We start from the raw sequence: 25,435 nt of genomic DNA on the forward strand, positions 1-25,435 counted from the left end.
GTTAGGCTACGTTCGAAGGTTGGATGGAGGTTATGGCGGACGCCGTGGACGCCCGAGGCGTTGACCTGCAGCCACAGCGAGAAGCAAACCTGTACGCGTACATCTACTTTGTGATCTTTATCGTGTGTGGATCGTTCTTTACGCTTAATCTGTTCATCGGAGTTATCATCGATAACTTCAACATGTTGAAGAAAAAATACGAGGGTGGAGTGCTGGAGATGTTCTTGACGGAGTCACAGAAGCACTACTACACGGCAATGAAGAAGCTAGGCCGGAAGAAACCGCAGAAGGTGATCAAGCGGCCCATAAATAAATTGTTGGCAATGTTCTACGATCTTTCCAATTCGAGGCGGTGAGTTTTAATGCTGGATCCTTGCATGTTTACTTAGCTACTTGGGGTTTGCGTCTCTTTTCAGGTTCGAAATCGCCATCTTTGTACTGATCTTCCTGAACATGCTCACGATGGGCATCGAACACTACAATCAACCGCATGCGGTATTCTTCATCCTGGAGGTTAGTAATGCCTTTTTCACGACCGTATTCAGTTTGGAGGCGATCGTCAAAATCGTCGGTCTGCGCTATCACTACTTCACCGTGCCGTGGAATGTGTTCGATTTCCTGCTGGTGTTGGCATCGATCTTCGGCATCCTGATGGAAGACATCATGATCGATCTACCCATCTCTCCGACGTTGCTCCGAGTAGTTCGGGTGTTCCGCATCGGGCGGATACTTCGATTGATCAAGGTGGGTTTTGAATGCGGGGATGTCAGGTCAATCGGTTGTCTAATTGGAGGATGTTTTGCAGGCTGCGAAGGGTATACGAAAGCTGCTGTTTGCCTTAGTAGTATCACTACCTGCACTGTTTAACATTGGGGCACTGCTAGCGTTGATCACGTTCATCTACGCCATCATCGGGATGTCGTTGTTCGGTCACGTGAAGCAACAGGGGGCGCTGGATGATATTGTCAATTTTGAAACGTTTGGCAGAAGTATGCAATTGTTGTTTCGGTAAGTTCCGAGAAGATCAAGATGAAGTTCTTTGAGGATGATTCTAATAACTGTACCTTCCCTGTAGACTCATGACATCGGCTGGTTGGAACGATGTTCTGGAGTCGCTCATGATCCAGCCGCCAGACTGCAATCTGCCCCAGGACTCGCAGGGCAACGGAGACTGCGGCCACCCACTGTTGGCGATAACGTACTTCACCAGTTTCATTATAATCAGTTATATGATTGTAATCAACATGTACATAGCTATCATTTTGGAAAACTTCAACCAAGCCCACCAGGAGGAGGAGGTCGGTATCGTCGAAGACGACTTGGAGATGTTCTACATCCGATGGTCAAAGTACGACCCGCACGCAGGACAGTTCATACACTTCAACCAACTGTCGGACTTTATCGCTTCGCTAGATCCACCGTTAGGCATACCGAAGCCGAATACGGTGGCGCTGGTGTCTTTCAACCTTCCAATATCCAAGGGCAACAAGATCCATTGCCTGGACATTCTCCACGCATTGGTAAAGCATGTCCTCGGACATGTGGAAGAAACTGAAAATTTCAAACAGTTGCAAGATCAGATGGATCAGAAGTTCAAGAAGCAATTCCCAACCCGTAAGGAGTTGGAGATTGTTTCCTCGACTCGCATCTGGAAGCGACAGGAAAAGGCAGCGAAGACGATACAGACCGCTTGGAAGGACTATCTGAGGTAACATATCTGAAATTGCAGCCCTGGTTGAGGAGCATTCAATAATTGTAATTCTTTCATTCGCAGACGCAAGAGGGAGCGAGAGCGCTCTCCAATGTCCTTGGAAGACGATAACACCCAAACGTCAAGTCCCGGCGGTTGGCAAAGTAAGCTATCCGCTCTGAACTTCCTCCACCTGCAGGTGCACCGTCGCGGAACGGCGACCTCCAGTCGTGCATCATCTCGTAAATCATCTCGTGCTTCCGATGCTTCCGATCTAAGCGAACTTGCTGGGCCTTGGTTGAATCTTCCGCTGATGCTTGTCTCCGGAACCAGCGACATGGTCAAGGACGTCAAACAGCAACATGCCAATGGTTTGGAGCTGAAGGACGCTGCCGAAGTGAAAGGTGGCCGCCGGAGGAGCTTTTACAACTTTCCATTTTTTCTTCGCCATCAGGATGCTGTAGAAGAGTCTACCAACTCACCACAACCGCAAAAGCGGCCGCTCAAAACTAGTGAGACTAACCTCTCGCTGACCGCTTCGCTGGACAAAGCGGTAACTCCGGTGGCACCCACCACTCCAATCATGAAACCGAAACGCGCAACGAGCTTCGTCAAGAAAAAGCCACCGCTGGAACGGGGCTTCTCGGCACAGAGCGCGTTGCGGCTCAATCGGAATGTGGCAGTGCGTAAGTTTGCCCTCAATCCTTTAGTTCTAGACACGAGTTTACCAAGGCACTGTGTTCCAGCTGACGACAATTTGTCCGCCTCGACGGCCGACGTCAGCATACTCGTGACTGAACCATCTCCGGATGTGCCTACTGGGCCCCATCTAGCCGCCAAAGTGCCAGGTGAAGCTACGCTTGTGCACGTCCTGGTTCATCGCGAGAGCGAAGAATACCAGTCGGACGTCGATGACAAAGGTAAGAGCCGCTACTAACCCATCGATTTCCGGTAATCCTAACTGTCAGCACCAAGCCAGCAAGCGTGTGTTACCAATACAAACCAACCGAAATACCATTTCGAGTGTCTCTCTGTGTGTGTTTGCACCTTCATCACCCGTGTGTTTCTCTTTCTCTCTCTTTCTTTCTTTTTCCAACCGTTTCTTGTTTTCCTGTTGTTTTTCGGTTTCTCCTTCACCTCTCTTCTAGACGAGACCAAAGTGAAAGAGCCTCGCGATCCTTCCAAAGCTAGTGATATTAAAATCTCCCCTGGCACGAATGTTGACTATCAAATTCTAGGTGGCAGCACCGACGGACCCCGTCCAGTGGTGACCATCTGCGTCGAGAGTCCCCGGGAGTCTCCGGACTCGCCTCAGCACTCGCATCCACCGCAGCAGCCACCTCCTCCACTTCCGCAGGACACGGTCATCGATATGGTTGATCCGGAACCGATCGATGTCAACCTTCCACGTGATACCTCCAACATCTTCTACGACTACGAGGAACCCAAAGAGGACGCCAAACCTCCAGAGGTTCCTCCTCGTGCTCATCAGCATGCAATCCAGGCTGACCTGGACAAGATCGAGTACGATGAAATCCAACAGATGAGCAGCAGTACAAGCAGTGCGACCAGCAGCGCCAGTAGCAACACCAACAGTAATAGCAGCAGCAGTACCAGCAGTGATCCGGCTGTTGCTGAAGAAGATCAGTGTCAGTGTCCTCCAACAACCGAAGAAACCCTTCGGCGAGCCAGCTGACCAACAACCGAGTCACAAACGAGCGACCAAGACGATGACGACGACGACGACGACGACGTCGGCGGCCGTAGCCAACCGGGCACTACTAGTTGACAATCTTCTTCTTCTTTTTGAGTACCTTTTTACCCAACGGCGGCAGGGCGGCAGCGATTGCATCCTCCTGGCCACCAGCAGTACTACTTTGTGCTCCGGAAACGATTGCTATCAACGACGTTTTTTACCTCATTTTACGACGACGCTTGTATACTTCTACGGAACGGAACGCTGGAAATACGGACAGGATGGACGAAGTTCAGCAGCGGTTCACTTGTTACTTCTGCGTTGTTTCTTCTTTGCGTAGGTACGTGTGTGTAGATAGACGTTTATAGCGGACTGAGTATTAGCGTTTGAATCTGAGAAATTGAGTTGTACATAGTTCCCTATTTGATGTAGACAGTGTGAAGTTGTAATTGTAGCTATTTAGCGTAAGGAGGAACTCATAGACGCGCGCGGGTGGCTATAAAAATGGAATCGGTTTTAGAAAGATGGATTACTGAAGACAATATTTATGCTATCTGGAGAGATTTTTACTTTGCTTTTAGTCGTAAGTATGTTAACGGAAATCAGTTTGTTATCAGAAAGTTATGATTTGGGACGTTACAGCTAAGAAGAGCGCGTCTGTTCACTTCAACTCCAGTTCAACAATTTTGGTAGCCTCTTTGTAGTTGGTTCGATTCAAGTTTCTAGATGTGGAACAGAAAGGAACGGACTCGGATCTTCTTCGCCCTTAGTTTGTACTTGTTGAGAAGCTATGGGACAATTGGCGCAACTAAAAGATAGTCAATTGATCTGTACTGATGTACGATTGTTTAGATATATTTGAACAACACATGTAAACAAGGTTGAAATAATCAAGTTAGTTATTGATTGATTTGCACATGTCCATTGGATGTACATAAAAATTTATTGAAAAACACTTCCTAAGAACCTAGAACAGGGATGCCAGAGTGAAGACTTGTATTTGCCGCAGACATTTTGAAGAAATTTCATGTTTTTTTAAGACACATGAAGACATTTGGAATTAGATGTAGATTTTGGGTTCATATTTCAAGTAGCTTCTTGAAAATGGTTATTATGAGCAACGGCGTAACCAGGTTTCAAAATAGGGGGAGCAACATCTCGAATGTAGTGATCACATTTCAAAGGAAGAAAAATCTGCTACGAAAAATCATTTCGCAGTCTCGAAGTCTTGAAAAACAATTCTTCAATTCTGCCATTTTGAATGTTTACACATTTCACAATAATAACTCTAAAAACACAGATTCGAAAATTAGTTTGAGTTCTGTATCTTAAAAATTGTCAAAGGGCTAGAACCCTAAGAAGTCTTAGACATTTGATTTATTTTAAATTAGCAATGCTGTACTTAATTTTTAATATTATGTTAAAACTTATCCAAAGTCTCGGAATTTTAATTTTGATTTAACTTGGAATCTTTCACAGAATTTTTATGAGATTTGTTCCAGAATTTCTTTAAAATAATCAAAAAAAAATCCCTATGGGAATACCTACATAATTTTCTTCAAAGAATTCTAGATATTATCTACAGAAAGCTCTTGAAACTCCATGCAATCTATTTTGAATTTCCAATAATTGTAACAGAATTACCTTAAAATTCTCTTCAGGATTCGTCTGATTCTTTTGGAATGTTTCTCAGCATTTTTTAGTATTCCTCCAAATTTCGATGGAATTATTCCTTAAATTACCTTTGAAATCTGCTCATGAATTCCTCAAAATATGCTACAGAATTCTCATGCAATTCCTCTTTTAGCTTCCATGATATTCACATAGGAATTGCATGGAAATACTCCATGGAGTTCCTTTCAGGTTCTCCTATTCCCTTGGAAATCTCCTCAGAATTCCTTTGGAATATACCTAGAATATATATTTTCTTTCCTTTATTTAACGTCGGTCTCTGTTCCGCAATCTAGTGCCAATCACCGACGGACATCGATTGCCATCTATTGACGGCAACCGAATGTGCAGGAAGGCAGCTTCTACACCTGCGTAGGATATCGTACCCATTCAACACACATGGGCCGGGACCAACGGCTTTACTTCCCTTCCGAAGGAAAACGTGACCAGAGATTTTTATGCCTCAGAAAAATCCCACCGACCTCGGCTGGGGATTGAACCCAGACCCATTGGGGTGTTAGAAAGCAGTCACGCTTACCACTACACCACCGGCGCCGGCTACCTTGAATATATAGATTTATCCTCAGAACTTCCATCGAAGACTCCTCATTATCTTGAAATTATAGCCTTTCCTTTGGAATTCTCTTCAGAATTCATTTAAAATTCGTCTGTAACTCAACTCAAAACTCCTAGCCAATACTCCTTTGGCATTCATGAAATTTTCTCCACTTCCTTCGTGGAATCATGCTTCAATTTACCGTTGAGTTTATCCTCAGAATTCACTTGGAATTATTCTCGCATTTGCTTAGTAATTATGCTTAAAAATATTTTCCATGGTGTTCATTTAGAAGGCTCACTGTCTCTTGAAGCTAAACGGAGCCGAGGGACTAATATATTTTATGCACATTTAGAGGGATTGAGTTCTTCATTTTTCTTCTCCCGTTTTTTTCTTCTTTTGCATCGCTTCGTACTCGTATAGATCATTCCAATGCTTCTGCCGTTGCTGGCACCAGGTCAGTTGAGGTTCGGATTCGATTTCAGTCACCGGGGTCGCCACGTCCATTTTCATCACCTCTTTATGCAGAACCTCTATCCCTTTCTCTGTTTCCTGGCTGCTACTGTCCGCCGATGCCTGTTTTTCTTCATCCTGCTTTTTGCCCACATCTGGATGCTTTCCAAGCATCCTGTGTCCCAGCGCCTTACATAGGAAGCATTTATCCCTATACCCTGAATAGAATATATTCACCTTCTAATTAAGAGAATTAAGTGAGGAGGGAATCTCCTTTTCCACGTCCAACACCTCGCACTCCTGTGAATATATCGAGGCCCAATGCAACAGGAATTTTTTTCCCGAATGACACGCTTCACTTTTCCGTATTTTGCTAGCACCACCGTTAGATCACAATCTGGTACTTTTGGTGGTAGATCTTACACTCGCATGTATTGCACGTTGCCCCCCGCATGCGAGATTCATACCTCCACTACCTTTCTATTGGCATATTGGAAAGTTAGTTGCTTCGGGCATAATGCATACCAAACTTTATGTAGATCACCTTCTCCACAGCAATTCGATATGCGGCGTATATGTCACCATGATTCGCGTCCAACGAAGTTTGCAATCTCGCCCATGTTTGGCCTTGTACTGCCATCTGGATAGACAAAACACAAAGTTTGCTTTATTTCGACCATTATTGTCGAAAATGTTGCACCAACAGCGACGACAAAGAGAACTGACCGAGCTGCCAGCAATTAACAAAGCGCACGAAAACAATACCGTGACCGAGTAAACAACCTTCGAAAGCGTTATCGATACCGAGAGAAACAAGTATTGCTGCTCAGAAGTGACGTTCTAATGCTACAATTTATTGAAATATGTCAAAGACACCATTTTAAAGAAAATTACAAGATCCAAAATGGCCGTATTTTTGCAAAAATATGAATGATTGCCCATAACAAACAATTCTACAAAGTTTATGCTAATCGAAGAGGGTTAAGTCTGGTCGATTTGACATTTGGCGTGGAACTGCTCCTTGTACATCAACTGAGCATTTACCAGGAATCAAATGGTCCTCAGAATTGCCTTGGAAGCATTCCATAGATTCTGCTTGAAGTACATATTCTTCAAAACTAAAACGAAATTCCAGTCAGATCTCTCTTAGAATACTCCTTAGAATTTCCTTTGAGATCACCTCAAAATTCTCCTGAGAATCCCAAAAATGCCAAGAAATTCCAGAATCATGAATACTTCCTTTAATTTTATTGATCCTTGAAAATTTTCTAAGATTCATTAAATCGATATTTGTTTTCAAATCTGGGATCTTGGACAAATTTCAAGATCCGACATCTGAATCTTCGTTCCACAATCTTGAAAAAAGTTCAAGCTTGGATTATTTTTTTTAAGGTCCAGGAATTAAAAATTTTCCATATCATAATTTCTGGATTCAGAATCTGAGCAATCTGACAGTCTGGAAGATCCTTCAATCCATCAAATATCAAATATTTGTCTCGGGACTCCATTAATTTAATTTCAAAATGTTCAAGACAATGTCAAACTCCATTCCGCACCGACGAACCGTCATGACACTTAATTCTGACTTATGCCCGAAAATCGTAAACGGCCGATTTAAATGTGCAGTGATCCGAACTGTCAAAAGCATAAGATTTTTGGTCTAGATAAAAATAATTTATCCAGAATAGATCAGACACGAACCAATTCAAAACTTTTGCATGCGGGTTCATGGATTATCTAAATATTTCCCGCGAACACGGAGCCAGATGTCAGTAGTGTGCTTTGGCCAGAAATTTCATTGTTTTTGCTATGGTCATTCATGTCGGTTTGTCGGTGAAGACCGTACTCGAAAAAAATCCGAAAGACATATTTTCGAAACTCTCAGGGAATAAATAAACGCATAGGTATTAGCTATGTTTTTGCATAATTGGTTTATTCAACCTTCTGTCCTACGCTAAATGCCAACACCTTGGACTTAACGCTACCCATCGAATCCTGTGCAACATTTGCGCCATCTTTCTTAAACACTTTCATTTACTCTTTCTTCAAATCCTTGTCGTTTTTGAAGATCTTCCCTGTTTCCTTCATAATCGCCCAGAATTTTTCTATTGGGCGAAGGTCTGGTGAATTTGTCGGATTTGCCTCCTTCGGCACAAAAACAACATCGTCGGCTCCATCACTGGTTTCACGTAATGGCACGATGCCAGATCCGGCCAAAACATAGTGTCACCTTCGTGAGACCGGAGGAAGGACAGCAGCGCTTCTGGAGGCATTCTTCTTTATATATTTGGCCGTTGATGGTGCCGATCGTTATGTACGGCCTGCTGAATTTGCCGAATCCACAAATCGCCTGCAACACTTCTTGGAAAATTTTTCGACCTTCTTCTTCCGGAACTTCTCCGGAACATCCATGCGGGACTAGCAAACGGAAAACTTCAGGCCGGGGTTCTGCTTGGCGTCCGCTTTAATGTACCTCTCGTCGTCCATTACGATGCATTTCTGCTGCACCAACCACTCGCGGTACAGCTTCCTGGCGCGGGATTTGGCCACCGTATTCTGTTTATCGGTTCGGTTAGGTGCCATCCTTACCTTGAAGACACGAGGTCCGGTCTGCTTCATTGTCTGCTGGACGAACCAGACGGAAGAATTGACCTTCTTGGCCACGTCCCGAATCGAAAGGTTCGGATTGTGCTTGAAGTAATACCTCACGTTCCTTGCATTCACGGGGTCGGTCGTCTTCGCTTTTCTTCCGCTGCCAGCTCGCCACTAAAGGTCGATTGGGTCTCCTTGAACGTTTTACCACACGGGACACGGTCGAATTGTCGATTCCAAACTGTTTTGCGATCCACCTCTGGAACTGGTCTGGATTTTCCACGACCACTCCCATAATTTTTTGTCGAAGCTCTTCTTGCTTGGAAGCAATCTCGATAACCACTTGACAGATTGTGACGAGATTTTGCATTACACTCTAAACTAGTTTTACTCAAAATTTCATCAATTTTCACCAATGCAATAAAAAGTTATACGCAAAAGAAAGTGTTGCATTTTTTCGAGTACAATCTTTAGTCGATTGATCCAGCATATGGTTGTCCAAATTCAATAAGGATAAAGCTAGTTTCTTCCAATTTCTTAAGTATATGAACCAGCTTTGGCTATATGTCAAGTCAGCAACTTATTTACATGTTCGAAAATTGAAAATGTTAAATACAAATCATTTAGATCCATAGCGGCACAACAACTACAACAAAGTAACCTCCTATTGTAACTTTCACTAGTAGCTTCTCATTTAAAATGAAATTAAAATAGTTTTTAATGTTTATAAAAAGCACAACATGCTAAATCATTGAGAGCGTAAACCGTATGACAGCTGACAGCACAATCGTTTCGGTTTATGAAATCGTAATTCGTGTGGCCAAACTTTAGGCAAAGCACAATCGGATAGATGAATATTTTCCAATCTTGTCAAACAAGAGCACCATTGTCCATTTTCATAGTAGCGAAAAATCAGTTCCCTGATTTAAAACACGCGTTCTAAACGCTCTAGAAATCATCGAAATTCGACCTAGTTAAAACCATTACATATCTTTCAGTGTGTGATTATCTCCTATCTGAGTTAGGACCTCTCGATATCAGTAAACTATAGCTTTTAAAACCATCAACAGTACATTTTTGTGTATCGAATAAAGTTCGAATTTCAAATATATTTTTAATACAGAGGATGAAGAACCGAACGAATGGACGATCGAAAGAAAAGTATATTTTATAGCCACTATTTTCTGCCCCCTTAAAGTAAAACCCAACCAAAAGACAACGTAACGCGAATGCAAATAAAACAATGTTCAAAGCGAAATAAAAAAAAAATTCAATCGAATTTATCGTAGCTATCTATTTAAACCAAAACCAAAACAAAAACTTCTCCTATTCTTACTAGCGTTAACTCAAATACTACTTGAAAAAAAGAAAAGAAAAATCTGCTCAAAAAAAAAAAAAATCAAAAACTAAAAATTACCCAAAAAATGGAAACTTTTTGCAAAATTATGGTATCTAATAACAGAGGTATAGGAGAACATGTGGTAAAGTGAATATTCTAATTGTTTGTATAAGGAAAACGACGGAAAATGAGATTCAAAACAAAGCTTCAACCGGTTTAACGTTCTCCAAAAGAGAAATCACTCAAAGATCAGTTATTTTACATCGACTCTTAAGAATCGTACAAATAAGTTAATTCTAAGTGAGATTCTTGTAAATATGAACAGATTTCAGCTTTCTTTCCATATTACTTATCAAACATTCCAATTGCTTGAAATTTCTTTGAAATCCACATAACACCACCAGATCCACTCAATGATGGCAGCAATTATCACATTCTACCACCACGACGACAACCATAATATGAAACAAGAAGCAAAAAGTAAACAGAAGTCACTGCAACAGCAAGTCCACAACTCTCAGCATCAGCAGTACAAATTGCAAAACACATGGAGATGAAAAATTAAAAACAATAAGACGAAACGATTTTCTAAACAAACTGCTTCCAGCAAAAAGTAAAACTCAAAGCAAAACCAAAAAGTCACATTCAACAAACAACACACGAGGGCAAACATAAGAACACGCTTAATTCTTTCATCTTCAAGGGTAAAAGTAGAAACTCTAAGAGAGCAACTTTCAACTCGAGTGGCACATGTTATAGGAGAATTTTATAAACAAAAAAAATCTAAATCCACTAGACCGATCGTAGATGATCCACCATCTTTTTGCGAAGTACAATAACAAACGTAAGGGATATGAAGTTTTTAGTTTTGTGTTCTTCTCTAGTATTGTAAAGGATAAAAAAAAACATATTTACTTTCAGTTTTGATCGTGTCGAAATAAATCGCGTTCCGATCCAGGTTCGGCTTCCCCAATCCCGCATTGTGGAGGTCGCGACTGGTAACGAACCGAAAATCGTTAAGAGTTATACACCAAGTAAAGTGTAAATAGTAATAGGGCAAAAACAAAACAATCGATAACAAAGATATTTTATAGGGACTGGAGCAGAAGCGATAGGCGCAGGGGCGCAAACAAGCCGAACAATAAAGTTTTAAATTCATATTAGATATTATTGCTAGAGGAGACAGTTGTGTTGATTTCTATTGAAAATCTTTAGTCCATAATGAAGTTTGAAAGAGATCGGTTTTAATTTTTTTCTTTGTTATAGTCACTAAAAAGTGCTAGATTTTAGGGCAGTCGTGACTTGTCCGGGGAGGAGATTTGAACTCATGACCTTCAGCGTGAGAGGAATGGATACTAATCACTATTTATGACTGTACTTAGTTGAAAAAATCATTGTCAAGCTGTAACTGCACTACTGGAAATCGTAGCAGAAAATGTGTTACCACTCTTCATTGAGGATTGAGTATATTTTGAGAAGAGTATTATATTAAGGTGTTTCGCTGTGAGATCCTTATACCCCGGACAGACTATGGCTTATATCATGTTATATAGGCTGGCTTGCAATGAGCACTCATACATCTAGTTTTCACTGGAAATCCTATGTATGAGTGCTCATTGCAAGCCAGCCTATATTACATGATATAAGCCATAGTCTGTCCGGGGTATTATTGTCGTAACCTCTTCGAAACTTTAAGTGCACAAATATCAGCTTCTAAATACGATACGTACCACAACGAAACTGTTACCCCATGTTTGCTGTACTGCAGCATACATGAAGTAGTAATTTTAGGTGGAATGGGGCATTAATTTCCGAGATGTGTGTAAGTGGAAATTCGAAGTGGAAGTGCATGTATAGCCTACGTGGTGGCCATTTGTGGATTCTTCAAGGAATCACCTTAAGGAAAACAGACATCAAGTAAATTTTTCAGCCGCTTATACCGCGTTCAGATTACAGTCTATATCACGTAATATAGACTGTCTTGCAATGAGCACTCATACATAGGATTTCCAGTGAAAACTAGAGGCATGAGTGTTCATTGCAAGACAGCCTATATTAAATGATATAAGCCATAGTCTGTACGGGATATTATACCCATTTTTTACATTTACATTCATTTGCCCCTAAGTTTTTCATCAACAGAATTCCGTAAAATAGGGTTTGAAGATGTTGTAGGCTTTGATATTAGCTACATCTTTTTGAAACAACTCAAATCTGTAACTCTTATGCATGATGAATCAGAGCGATAAGAACCCACCATTGTTTTTCAGTGAATGTAAATTGCATTCACTGAAAAACAATAACATGTTCTGCCAGCTCTATTTCATCATGCATAAGAGATTAAGATTTAAGTTATTAACAAAAGTTGTAGTTAATATTAAAAGCTACAAAAGTTTCATACATCATTTAACGGTATTCTGTTGATGAAAAAAGTTAGAGGCAAATGAATGTAAATGAATGCACGAAATGATTTTCTATCCCTGAAGGCAACCTATTTGCGACATATTCCACATAAAGTTGATCGATGTTACAAAATCCATGGACCTTACTGACTACCATAACCATTGCCATTAAAGTTCTCAAACCATAATTAAAAAGGTTCTAAAATAGTTTTCTTTCCGAAAATGTATGGAGAAAACAAGAATTTTGAATGGTAATGGTGCTTAACAACCCATTGGGCTGCTAGAAGAAAACATTCACTTGGCTCTGAACCATTTAGCGGATATTTTTAACTTTTGGTTAAAATTTGACAGATGTAAAGTTATCGATTAACCCTGCTATCCGAGCATGGTTATTTCTGACAGACAATAAGTTGGATTTTGACAATCTACTTTTTTGCATTTTCATTCCTAGGGACCTGCTTGAACTATGCAACTAATCATGTAAAAGTATAAGTCCAGGAAGCACCTAACAACTTTCTCAATTCTAGAATGCATAAAAAAATTGCTATTCAAAGATGGAGAGATGGGCGGAGAGAATGTTTTGAGCCAAATGAACTTTCAAAATCTGAGCCAATCGAACATTCCCATTAGAATTTTTCCGAGGATTTCTTATTCTTACAATATTAAATTTGAGAGTATTGCAATCGAACAGAAATTCAATCACGTTTATGTTTCATATGCTCTGAAATTCAACTAGTTTTTGAATCAAAAACAATATTCTAACTCTATTGATTAATTGATGTCCCAACAAACAATTTTAGCTACAGACTAGCTTATACAGGCAAAAATTAGCTGTATAAGCCTAGTTTTGGTTGTATAAGCTAATCTACAGCTAAAATTGTTTGTTGGGGTTAGTTCGGTATTAATTAAAGACACCAAGAAATGTGCAAAATATTGCGATGCACTCAACTATTATTTTGCACGTAAATCAAATCAAAAGTAAAATTCATGTGAAATGCTAGCTTCTAGCAAGGGTTGCAAGATAATCTAGGTACAAATCCCTGCTGCCGAATTGTATTTTGTTTTCTCCGCCCATCTCTCCCTCTAAGTATTTCTAGTGGAAACTAAGGATTTTAAATTGGCTTACTTCTTGACTAGCCTATTGGTCCCAAGTACATCTATAAGCGTACCCCATTCTAGTCGAAATTCTACAATATGTTTGTTTGGATTCGCTATGAACTGACAGAAAAAATGAGGGGTTCGTGAATTTTCCTTTGTTTCGAGGGGTGCATCGATTAGCTAGGGACCGAAGATGATACCAGAGCTGAACCAAAAAGTTAACCACGTTTCTTCGGGAGCTTTTAATCATAGAGTTACCTCTATGGTAGTATCGCTTTAAATCTAAATCACAAGCAAAATCTTTAGTATTGGTAGAAAAATACTTTCAGCTTGGGGAATTCTTCTTCGGCAAGAGACGCGAGTCTCTACAATAAGACCAACTAACCAATTAACTTCATCTGCGTGTCGTGCTCTTGAACAATTGAGGTGTACGAAAAGCTTCGAATCAACCAAGAGATAATCTAGTTACCACTGCGGATCAGAATGATCACGATGCTAAGGTTTCGATTGCTAAAACTGGGAAATTTAAGTTCAAATGAACCTTCAGCTACTAGCAGGATGCTTATTAAATTACCATACCAGTCTGATGTAACCCAGTTTTCTGATGTGTTTATGTTGCCTGAAAAGTGACACGATCAAACCGAAGTGACAATTGCAATCAGTACCACTTCCTGTAAAAGGTTCGCTTCATTGTAGTAGTAGCATAACTCTAAGACCACTGGGTCCCGAAGAAAATCATTATTATTTTTGGCTCACTCAGTACCAGAACAACGGTCCCAAGCAGTCCCAAGCTATTTCACTCACCCCTGCATGTTCTGCATGAATCCACACACCCCTGATGTTATTTGTCAAACTTTCATAGCGAATCAAAACAAACATAGTGTAGTAATAGAATTTCAACTAGAATAGGGTATGTTAATCGTTTGCTTGGGACCAATAGGCTACTAAAGTGGTGAGCCAATTTAAAATCGTTAGTTTCGTATTGATTGTTGGTAGTAGCTTCCCTGGCAAATGATCTGCGTTGGCATCCTTGACCTATGTGGGCAGAAACAAGAACTTCTTCTTCTCCCTACTTGCACTATTTGCGATTACGCTTGGCCGAAATTAGGGAAGGTCCATTAATTATGTCAGACAAATTTGGCCCATTTTCAAACCACCCCCTCCCCCCTTTGTCACATTTTTTTATATGGACCTTAATTGTTTTTGTAAGGCTCGTCACAGTTTCCAAAAACCCCCCTCCCCCCCTAAAAGTGTGACATAATTAATGGACGATCCCTTATGTGTAACATAGGCTTGGTCTTGAGCTTTGGAAGTTCAAACATTAGGTTATGTATTTAGGTAAGATTGGCATCCTTCAATGTCTCCATAATCTGCCATTGAGACATTTTCTAGTCGCCGATGGTATTTTTAACCCCAGTGTGCTCCATAACATCCTCCGACCATCCATCTATAGAGCATTTTATGAGACGTTTCTGGTTCAACTCATGAATGAACTTTGACAGGAGGCGGTTACCTAACGGCTGTGAGAAGCAATATCAATATCATCAAATTCTGGCAGGCAAACCAGCTCCTGTCATTTCATAAAATGGACTATTGCCGCTTAAAGTAAATGTCCAGATGCCTTAAACGAAAATCTCCGTCAAATGTCGGTGACACTTGTTGACACTCTTCCCAAGTAACATTTCAAGTTTTATGAAATACTACAAAGCAACTACAAAACAACATTCATAAAATCCTGGTCAAGGCTATTTTGTCATTAATGCATCCACCAAAACCTCATTAAGACTAGAATATGTCTAGTTGGCCCACCCTGGAGAAGGTTCTGAAGAGTGTATTCTCAAAACTCTTCAGGATTGATTTACTGCAAAAGATTGTATGACGAACGCATTGAGAACCATTTGAAAGCTACAATAAAAGCTATTTAGCAACAATAAAAACCCTTTCAGAGCCATTTCCCCTAGCCGCATGCTGAATCCACTAGGAAAGCATCAATCAAGATAGAAAAGGATTTATGAATCCGATCTTATCAAAATAATTAAAATAGAAACTGATGGTATAAAAATCTTGTTGACTATCCAAATTTATTACAATAGTTCTCATTAAGTGGGCTAGTTTTAAGTGCCATATTAAAATTTACGTGAAAACATCGAAAAAATTAGGTCCACCCTCGTCGATTTCACTAATTATTTAAGATTGAAAAATAAAATATATTCTTCAGATCGAGCTTGGCCGAGATTTTTTTTATTATTTTCGCATTTAAATGTTCGCTCATTACTAAATTTACCAACATCTAGTTATATCTAAGGAAATATAGATTGAAAATCGAAGCTTGTAAAAAACAAGCAAACTTATTATAACATGGCGGTGGCATAAAAGTTGATTTTCAAGGGTCATTTGTGAAAAAGTTGTTTTGCTGTCAAGAATTCCTTAACAAATCAATAAGGTTATAAAATTGCTTTTATGAAGAAAATTTGCAGGCTGAATTGTATTTATCTAAAGCCATTTAGCTTGAACCTAACCCGTTCAGATTTATGGCAGCATTTATGGAGGCAAAGTTGGCTGCAAAAAGTTAACCGTCAAAGTTTGTTTATCTTTCGATATTTAGTTGCGCTGTGGGATCCAGTGTTCTTCCAGGCGGTTTTCTCCCGATGGATTGGGAGCAGTTACTCAGATAGTTTGTTTATTGCAACATTTCGGATTTCGAACAGCTGGAAGCGTAATCGTTCCCGAAAAAGATCCTCTTCTTCCGGATGGTTACAGAAGTGCACCATCCAACGATGCAGGGATGAACGCTTGAATAAAATTTGCGAAGAGTTGATTCTTTCGCCTAATAAAATCGCTGCTATGGATCGGAAACCACCTAATCTCCGCTAACTAACAATTTCAGTGGTTTGCTGTCGGATGTTATTTCGGGTGTCATCTATTCGCAAGATCTGGAGAAGGCTGGTATGTTTTTAATCTTTCGACAATGTTTTATGAATTCGAGAGCCCCGCTCACTTTACTCTTCTTTGCCAGATGGTCAGTCGGTGATGGTGTGCTGGTTCTTCTAGAGAAGAAAATTTTGCTGAAATCGACTTGAATTTTTCATCCTACTTCGTCTATCCTTCGAGATTTCCTTGTCATAAATTTGGCATTTATTAACTATGAGGAACCATCTTTTAAGCTGAATTTGTAAACAAAGTAATTGGTGAGTTAGTGATGTTTTTAAAAAGGCTAAAAAGCAACAATAAATGTTTTTTTCTCTAATGCAAGACCTAATTGTTTAGTGGTTGCTTTTATAATGATAGAACACGTTTATAAAGTATTTTATCATGACATTAATAAACAATTGCTAATGACGTTTATGCTTGAATTACAGAACAGTTTTAAGGAGGGATTGATTACTGTTTTAAATTTATTTTTAAAACAAGACAGTTTCTGACTTTCTTGCCAGACTATAAAAGGTTTTTAAAACAGCAAAAAGCTGAATTACTAAGCAGGAATGTATTACACTTTGAAATGCCATATTTAAACTAAATGGATTGTTCATTTCCGTTATAAAACCATCATAAATCAGAGTGGATGCTAAATGGTTACTGAATTGTTACTTGGGTTATTTCTTATTTTCTCGTGAAATCGGAAACGGCTCTGCAATTGAGTTCAAATGCATGATGGTGCACTGGACAGTCAGTTCAAAACCATCAGCAATTCGAATAAGGCACTGTTCATAAACTACGTAGACTATTTAGGAGGGGGGGATGGTTCGATAAATATCTACGGTCCATACAAATTTCAAAAAAATAGTACGGACGATTGTCCACGTGGGGGAGGGGGGAGGTCTAAAACCTCTAAAAATCGGTCTACGTAGTTTATGAACAGCCTTTAACGCAAATTTTATGGCCAGAAGCTTTGCTGAAAAATGACTATTTTTAACACTAGATTTAAATTCTTACCTATTTTCGCTTTTCATTTCAACTAAAATATAGAACTAGAATTAAATCAACATAATTCGTCGCGTATTAAGTTATATTAATACTAACAAATTTACGGAGCATACAATAAACAACAACGATAGCAACCGGTCTTTACGATGAAAATAATCTAAGATTTGAAATACCTAAAAATACTTAAGAATACCTATGAATGACTTCCCAAAACAAACAATTGGGCAAAGTTTCATGGACATCGGAGTAGGCTGAGCTTGACATTTGCTTTTGTGTTGCTCTTCGGCCTGAAATTGCTCTAAGCATTGCACACATTTTTTATTAGATTATTTTCGCTCAGGCAAAAATAAATAAAAAATATTTATTTTCAAAGTTCTATCACTAATAGAATGTCAATGTGATATCCTATTGTAAAATGGAACATTATATTACAATGAGAATGGTAAATTTTTATGTTTCTTGACATAAGCAAAAAAAAATCTGAGGTATTATTTGCAGCGCAAGCAAAGAAAGGAAGCTCATCTCTGCATCGAAAAGTGAAAAAAAACGATGTAGTTCAGAGTGCCACCTAGCGGTGGAAAGTATGCTTTTTACACGGAAAATATTGGTAGCATTATACCAGTTGTCAGGTATAAGTATAGCTTAACTGTTATAAAGCGGTTTTATGAAAAATTAAATATTTTTCTATCAATACAATTAGTTGGTATAGTAACGTATACGGTACAGTAGAAAACCGAAAATTCGAACACGGGCCAATTGATTTTACTCACGATCTGTATGTAAAACATAACGTCGGTCAAAACGCGTTGTATTTGTACAATCTGTCGAATTGAAACATGCTTATGGCGGTAACCTTCAACCGGTATTGTCGTTCCACTTGGACCTTGACCGGCTAAACTTCAACAGCCACAACGCTGGTCCCAGCAGTGGCAAGAGGCGGCTTTTGTCCAGTATGGCGTCGTAGATAATGAGGTATTGGAGGTCCAGTCTGGGTTGCAGGCGCTGGAAACGGAGCAAAACCAAAGGAAACTGAGCTGTACGTTCCGGCTCATGACCATGCGAGTCGTAAGTGCGTACAGAACCATCTCGTCGAAGGCAGTATGCGTTATCGCCGGAATGATCCCTATCGGCATCACCCTGACGGAGGACAGCGAGTGCTACAGACAGAGATAAGCCAGATGAATATGGAAAGTTGTGAGAGCGAAGTCGTAGGCTAAGTGGCAACAGGAGTGGAACGCGGTGGAGAACGGTAGATGGAAACATAGACTAATACCAATTCTTTCGATCTGGGTGAACAGAAAACACGGAGAAGTCAACTTCCACCTAACCCTGTTCCTGTCTGGTCACTACTGCGTCAGGAAATACCATTCCGATCCAGTCAAAGAATATTTCGGGTTGGAAAACTTCTCGACTTCCTTGGGAATAGGGTATGATTGTGCTTGCCCCACAATATACGAATGCAAAAATGGTGCAGGCTAAGAAAGTTCTCCCCTGTTACTTTCGACACAATGAAAATTTGCTCTTGTTACGCTCTAATTCTAGCTCTATCTTGATTTGTTGTATTGCGCATTTTGCACCAAAGTGAACTCTTGCGCCAAAGGAAGGAACAGCCACACGGATAGAAATCTCCTTATACCTTTTGGCAAATTTCTATTGCTGATTATTCATAAAATGTATAAAGCGCCCATTACACATGTCAATATATTGACAATAAATTGACATACTGACAATATTATTGAAAAGGTGATATTGATGATGATGATTGATTACAAGTATTGACGAAAAGCTGATTTTCAATTCACTTTGTCAATACTCAGAATATATTGACAAAACACAGTCAATTTTGCTATCAATATCATCAATATGCGAATATTGACAACATTAATGGCAATACGTTTGAAGCCTTTTAATCTCAATGTATTAAAGACAATATTACTTGTCTCAATTTCCCCTCACAAGAATCACGGATCAGCAAAATAAAGTATGTTTAGCGTTAATGTTTGCACTCGGGTCAAAACAGAAACGTCGTTGGTGGACCTATTAAGAAAAGTACTAACTACACACTGAATTCGTATCACCTAAGTCGGTAAAATTTCAAATTACCATTAGGGGCTGTTCATTAACTACGTAGACAGTTTTTTGGGATTCTTGACTCCCTCTCCCCCTGTGTAGACAATTGTCTATAAAAAAAAAATGTATGGGCCGTGGATGATTGCCAAACCCCCCCTAATGTCTACGTAGATTAAGAACATCCCCTTACTCGTAAGAAATCAATAAAATCGACACACTGATAAACTTATACCGAAAAGTTCCGTAGTTCAAAAATTACCGAACAGCGAAGGCCTGCCCAACAAACAAGATTAGCTGCAGATTAGCTTATGCAGCCAAAATTTGCCTTATGCAGCTAATTATTGCCTGTATAAGCTAAGCTGCAGCTAAAATTGTTTGTTGGGTGGTTTAGTGTGTACCATAGAAAACCAATTGTCACCCAACCTTTACTTATGCTTGTACATTTTAAATTATTTTTTTGATTTCAATAATAAGTAGTATTAAATCATAACCCATTCTACATCCATTCTTAAGTTTTCATTTCAATTTAAAGGAATGTTGTTTACGGAATGGCAAAAGAACTAGGTGATACATTTTACCATCCAATTTTAGTTTTCAGAACAATAATGTTTACCGAATGTTAACCATACATATAATGCATAGTTTTATAATAATTATACACTAGTTTTACCATGATGAAATCGTCTTATAATTTTTAGCAAATTTATATTGTTAATTATCAATACTCAAAAGGCAACTATAACCAAAAAACGTGGGTTATTCCACTTGAGCTGAAATTCCGCGAACTTGCATTCAAATACCAAATTGATGTTGGCAATGACGGCTAGCCAATATCAAATGTTATAACTTTTTGACAGAACACAGAAAATACACAGGACAATATGTTAACACATGTAGACACATCCGGAGTGATTGGAGATTTGGGCGTAATTGTATTTGTAAACAAAAACGCCAATCGCTAATTTTTCGTGAATAAAAGTACAATTTTGAAAACTAATAACACTATGAGGTAGAGGTATGATTCCTCTATCATTTGGTATAGTTTGTTTATAAGATTGAGCTTTTATTCACGAGAAATCGGTGATTGACCTGTTTGTTTACTAATACAATTACGCCCAAATCTCAAATCACTCCGGACATGTGTTTTTACAAATAAATGGAATTGAATCAAATCGATTGTCGTGGAATTACCACTCGTGTTGAAAAACCCACGTTCTGGTATGCAGTTTCCCAAATATAAACTATTATGCTGATGTTTTGTTAAACATTCATAAACGAAAAACATGTTTAAATTAATTAATTTGCGTTACGTGTAGGCATGTGAAACGCAGAAAGTATGTATTTTATGCTTGTGATTTTGTAGAAAATGAACATCCATATAGATGAAGCCTTGGGTAGTGATTGGCGACTGTAAAAATATAATTTTTTATTTAGTTTGAAACCAATTTTACACAACACACGAAGAATTATACAAAATGGCAACACTGCATGCATGAATGTGCTTCGTGAGTCAGTCTGTCTAAATGATGTACGTTCTCCCTCCCTCCCGCTAGGGGAAAAATATTGACAAAGTGAAATGAAACTCAGTTTTCAACAATACTCGTCATCAATCCATCGTTATCAATATTACCTTTTCAATAATATTGTCAGTATGTCAATTTATTGTCAATATATTGACCTGTGTAACGGGCGCTTTAGCGTTTTGTCATTAATGTTTTCAATATTTATATATTGATAATATTGTAAGGAAAATTGACAATACGATGTTTGTCAATATATTGACATGTGTAATGGGCGCTTAAGTAAACTAATAAGCACACGCCTTGCAAAAAGTTAATGAAGATCATGTGTCAAATGAAATGTATAAGCGGTCACACATACCTTTTATGCATTTTTATAGGACCTATGTGGTTTGTCTTATGGAATGTATAAGGCTGATGTTTTGGCAAAAATGTATAAGTGAATCACATGAATAAAATAATTGATTTTCGTTTCGTGAGCTATACTAAAGATCCGAGAGATGTCGCCCCTTCAGTGGTAGGAAAATCATTTTTGCAGTATGGAGAATAACAGAAAATCCACGATTTGTGACTCAGAAGGAAACAAATAAACGAGTGTTTACCTTATCACCATAGTAATGTACTCGTGCAATTTTTGTGCATCTAAAACTGCCCAAGAAGACGATAATGAATAAAAACCATGCATTTCCAAATGGTTTCCTACCATTCCCATACATTCGAAAGTGACTGGCCCTCTTGATGTGGATGATATCAAAAACAACAAAACATGATTAATCATGATCATTTTAGGACCACCGAAATCATCTTAGTAACAAACAGTTCGATTTATTCACTTTAATAATGAGAAAGCGAAGCGACGAACGTACACTTTTCACGGATTTCTGTGTGCTGTTACTTAAGACAAACAGCATCACCATAGAAATCGGGTGACTTAAGTAACATCGAAAAATATTTTGATCGGAAGGTGATAACGTCAAAAAGCAATTTGACTGCACAAACTGGAACGTAAACAAACATGTCATGTAAAATTAAGTGTTTCCAAACCGAAACATAAGCAACTCGCCGAAAAGTACGATTGATTGAATTTATTATCTCGTTTCTTTCAACTGATTCTTTTGTCATTTCACAGAAACAAAATCCATTGGCAAAAATACTATATTGATGGTTTAAATTAAATACTCCCACCAATAGATTTTTGCAGAAACGAAATTCATTTAATTTTACTATTTTTTCTATCAAAACTACTATGCCGTTTGAGTAAGCATAGTAGTTTTGACAGAATGGTAGTAAATTTGATTATATTTATAGTCAACTATACTGAAATCATGGTAGATTTAACGGTTTTAAACGTAGTTATACTGAAAATAAGTGTTTTCTGCAAAATAGTATTCCTAACTATTATCTTTGTTTCAGTGTTGGGACGCTTGCATGCAGTGTTGCCAGGTCATTTTCTGAAAAATCTGGACCAGTCTAAATATAAAATCTGGATAAATCTGGAATGCTCCAAAAATCCTGTTTTTAACATAATGCTACTGAAATCAAAGTGATGTGTCAATGTGTCTACCAGAATGTTTATGCAATCCATGTTTAAAAAAATATATAAAGCCAACTTGCTAGCATTGCTAAAATCATCCAAAAGTTAAGAAAAGTATCAGATTTCCAATTTCATTCTTGACATCATACAACTCACAACACTTGGTGGACCAGTAGGCAATTTTATTTTAAACTAAAATTCTCCTGGTTGAAGTGAGAATCAAAGCTTAACATCGTGGTACTCACACACAGTTTACCTAAACTACGAGTAACTCCACATGACCATTACAAATAACTTTATGCCAAAGAATAATATTATTACATAACTAAAATGAAAGTCTGAAAGCGTCATTTTTGAAGTCTAAGGATCTTGAAAGGATTCTTAATTCTGGAATTTATATTTTTCCTGGGATTATGATTTTTTTTTGTTAGTCTGAATTTACTTGATTTACAGACTTACTTCATTTCAATTTTAATCATCCTTGAGTTTCATCATACTTTTATTCTGAATTCTTGAATCTTGATAATATCCAAACTTATAACATTCTAAGAGTGCTTAGCATTATCTTTTATAAATCGCTCTATGATTCCACAATTCCCTCAAACTGGTAATAATTTCCAAGAATTGGCATAAGTTTGTCTCACTTTTTCTCTATAAACTTCTCTTAGAATATTCTTAATAATTTCCTTGGTACGCTCTTCAGAATGACCGTCACATTCTTCTCAGACTTATCCTTTGAACTGCTTTGTTAGGAAGATCAGAATTGTTTTGAAATCACTTGATTATTTCCTAAGTACTCAAGTACTTTGCCAAAAAGGCCTTCAAAGTCTCCCATAAATTTCCAGATTTCTTAAAATTTGATAAAAATTAATCTCCATAGAAACACTGGACACAATTCCTTGAAATTTTCAAAAGACAATTTATACCGTCTTCACTTCAATCAAAGGTTGCACAGACTGCATACTTACACTTCACTGTAAACTATTTTCAGAATTACCTTAAAATTATGAAATCTACGACAATTCAGAATTCTAAAGTATTACAGACTGCTAAGGTAGCTCAATATTCACAGATACTTTAAAATTCTATTAATATTAATCTAATTAATTATCCCCAAAAGTATCACGAACATAGTTCAAAGTCCTGGTGATTGTCTAGATTCAAAAGCCTTTCCAAAGCTCAATTTATTGTTTTCAATTCTGAACAGTTTTCGATTTCTCATAATTCTAAAATTAGGAAACCTCCTCTAAGATTAAAAAAAAAAAAATATAGCCAAAATCTAAACAAAAACTCAAAATAAAATGGCTCGACATTTTTAAAAATTTAAAGATTTTTGACAGTCAACAATGTTGTAAACATGTTGTAACAATTCCATGTATGATGTTGCAATACTGTCCAACGTTGATGGTTATTAAAGTAGTAAGTTTGACTATTTACTTTTTTGATTAGAGGGTTAGTTGCAATGATATTTATAAAGCAACACATTTTAAAAATCTGGGAAAATCTGGAACATATTTAAAAAATCTGGAAATAAACGTGACCTGTCTGTATATCTGGCAAGACGACTGAAAATCTGTAAAATCCAGATAAATCTGGAATACTGGCAACGCTGCTTGCATGTGTCGGTCTCAGGGCACGGAAATTTACATGACTTTTTTGTAGTGTGTGGTAAATAAATTTAAAACTAGGATGTGATCCTATACACGCTAACTTGAAAGTACCCATTAATGGTTGAAAAAGACCCATTTTGAAGAAAAGTGGCTTAACTCATTAAATGAGTAAATTTTTTACCCATTAATGAGTATCTGTTACCCATTAATGAGTAATTGTTAATCATTAATGGGTAACAGATACTCATTAATGGGTAAAATTGTTTAATCAGTAATGAGTTAAGCCACTTTTCTTCAAAATGGGAATTTTTTTACTCATTAATGAGTACTTTCAAGTGAGCGTGTATGCGGACAGTATATAGGATCATCGATGACACTGATAGCTCGACTTTGTATACCTTTGTTACTTTCGACGTAATGAAAATTTGCTCTTGGAACGGCTTCTCTCGATAATTCCTCGAAAGGCATGACTCTCCCTGGCAAATCAACATTACCATCGAATAGGGGAAGACTTCCCCTACCCGATGGATATGTTGGTATGTGTAGGCGTGCCTTGAGTTGCTATTAATCAACGATAAAATTCATTGTTTACAAAAGCTGTTACGCCCTACTTTCAGCTCTATCTAGAAATGCAAATTCACGGCGGTCATTTGAAAACAAAACCTACTTCCATCGAGTAAAGTTAGCTTTAAGTGGATTATAATGTTTCCGAACTGCTGGAACCAATCGAGACCGAGGCACAACGACTCACAACCAAAACGAGCTATATGCCAATTGAATAAAGTAAATAACACCCCTATCCGGTATGGATGTAAGCTTCAAGACGCGTAATCCATCAGTGCGCTTGATTGTCGTCAATTGAGACCATAATATTATTTACTGACCCAACCCGGGGCTCCAGCCAAAGTCGTTCTCATCTTCTACGTTTGTTGTGCATAAATTACGTGCGAGTCGATGGAAACGACCGATGTTCGCATAGCAAGATGCGTAGGTTCAGCAGACCCATTATGTGATCACATAACCCCACGCTTTATCTCGCACCGTAATTGGAAATTGACCCCTTGATTGTAATGGGGTCGACATTTTGCGTTACAATAGTGCGTTACAGCTTGACCGACGATGCGGAAAATGCGTTGAATGCAAATGGGTTCCGTAATGTTTGTTTTGTAAGAAGAAAAAAAAAATGCACGGTAAACTTTGGCAAAATGCGCTTAAAAGAAATTCAAAACATACAATAACAAAAATCGGTTTCCTGAAATAGGAGTGTATGAAACTGAAAG

The 25,435-nt window shown here is 38.4% G+C and overlaps 2 protein-coding genes across 4 annotated transcripts in view; one reads left to right on the forward strand and one right to left on the reverse strand.

Moving 5' to 3' along the window:
- Nucleotides 1-5,163, forward strand: part of NaCP60E (Na channel protein 60E) — an 87,520-nt gene extending 82,357 nt beyond the window's left edge. For 2 of the 3 annotated variants that reach the window (XM_065237664.1, XM_065237665.1), the window contains 7 exons: nt 6-352; nt 417-744; nt 806-1,008; nt 1,076-1,708; nt 1,775-2,376; nt 2,437-2,610; nt 2,839-5,163. In XM_065237664.1, the coding sequence (XP_065093736.1) occupies nt 6-352; nt 417-744; nt 806-1,008; nt 1,076-1,708; nt 1,775-2,376; nt 2,437-2,610; nt 2,839-3,386 (2,835 nt within the window). In that variant the 3' untranslated portion in view covers nt 3,387-5,163. The remainder of the gene's footprint in view (nt 1-5; nt 353-416; nt 745-805; nt 1,009-1,075; nt 1,709-1,774; nt 2,377-2,436; nt 2,611-2,838) is intronic. The other variant, XM_065237663.1, reaches the window with a different exon arrangement.
- The window catches only part of Atac3 (Ada2a-containing complex component 3), a 215,746-nt gene that overhangs the window by 102,248 nt on the left and 88,063 nt on the right, over nt 1-25,435 (reverse strand). The window lies entirely within an intron of this gene.

Source organism: Ochlerotatus camptorhynchus, unplaced genomic scaffold (genome assembly GCF_037179485.1).
Source record: "Ochlerotatus camptorhynchus isolate MF236.1 unplaced genomic scaffold, CSIRO-AGI_Acam_v1.1 ptg000639l, whole genome shotgun sequence".
NCBI lineage: Eukaryota > Metazoa > Arthropoda > Insecta > Diptera > Culicidae > Ochlerotatus > Ochlerotatus camptorhynchus.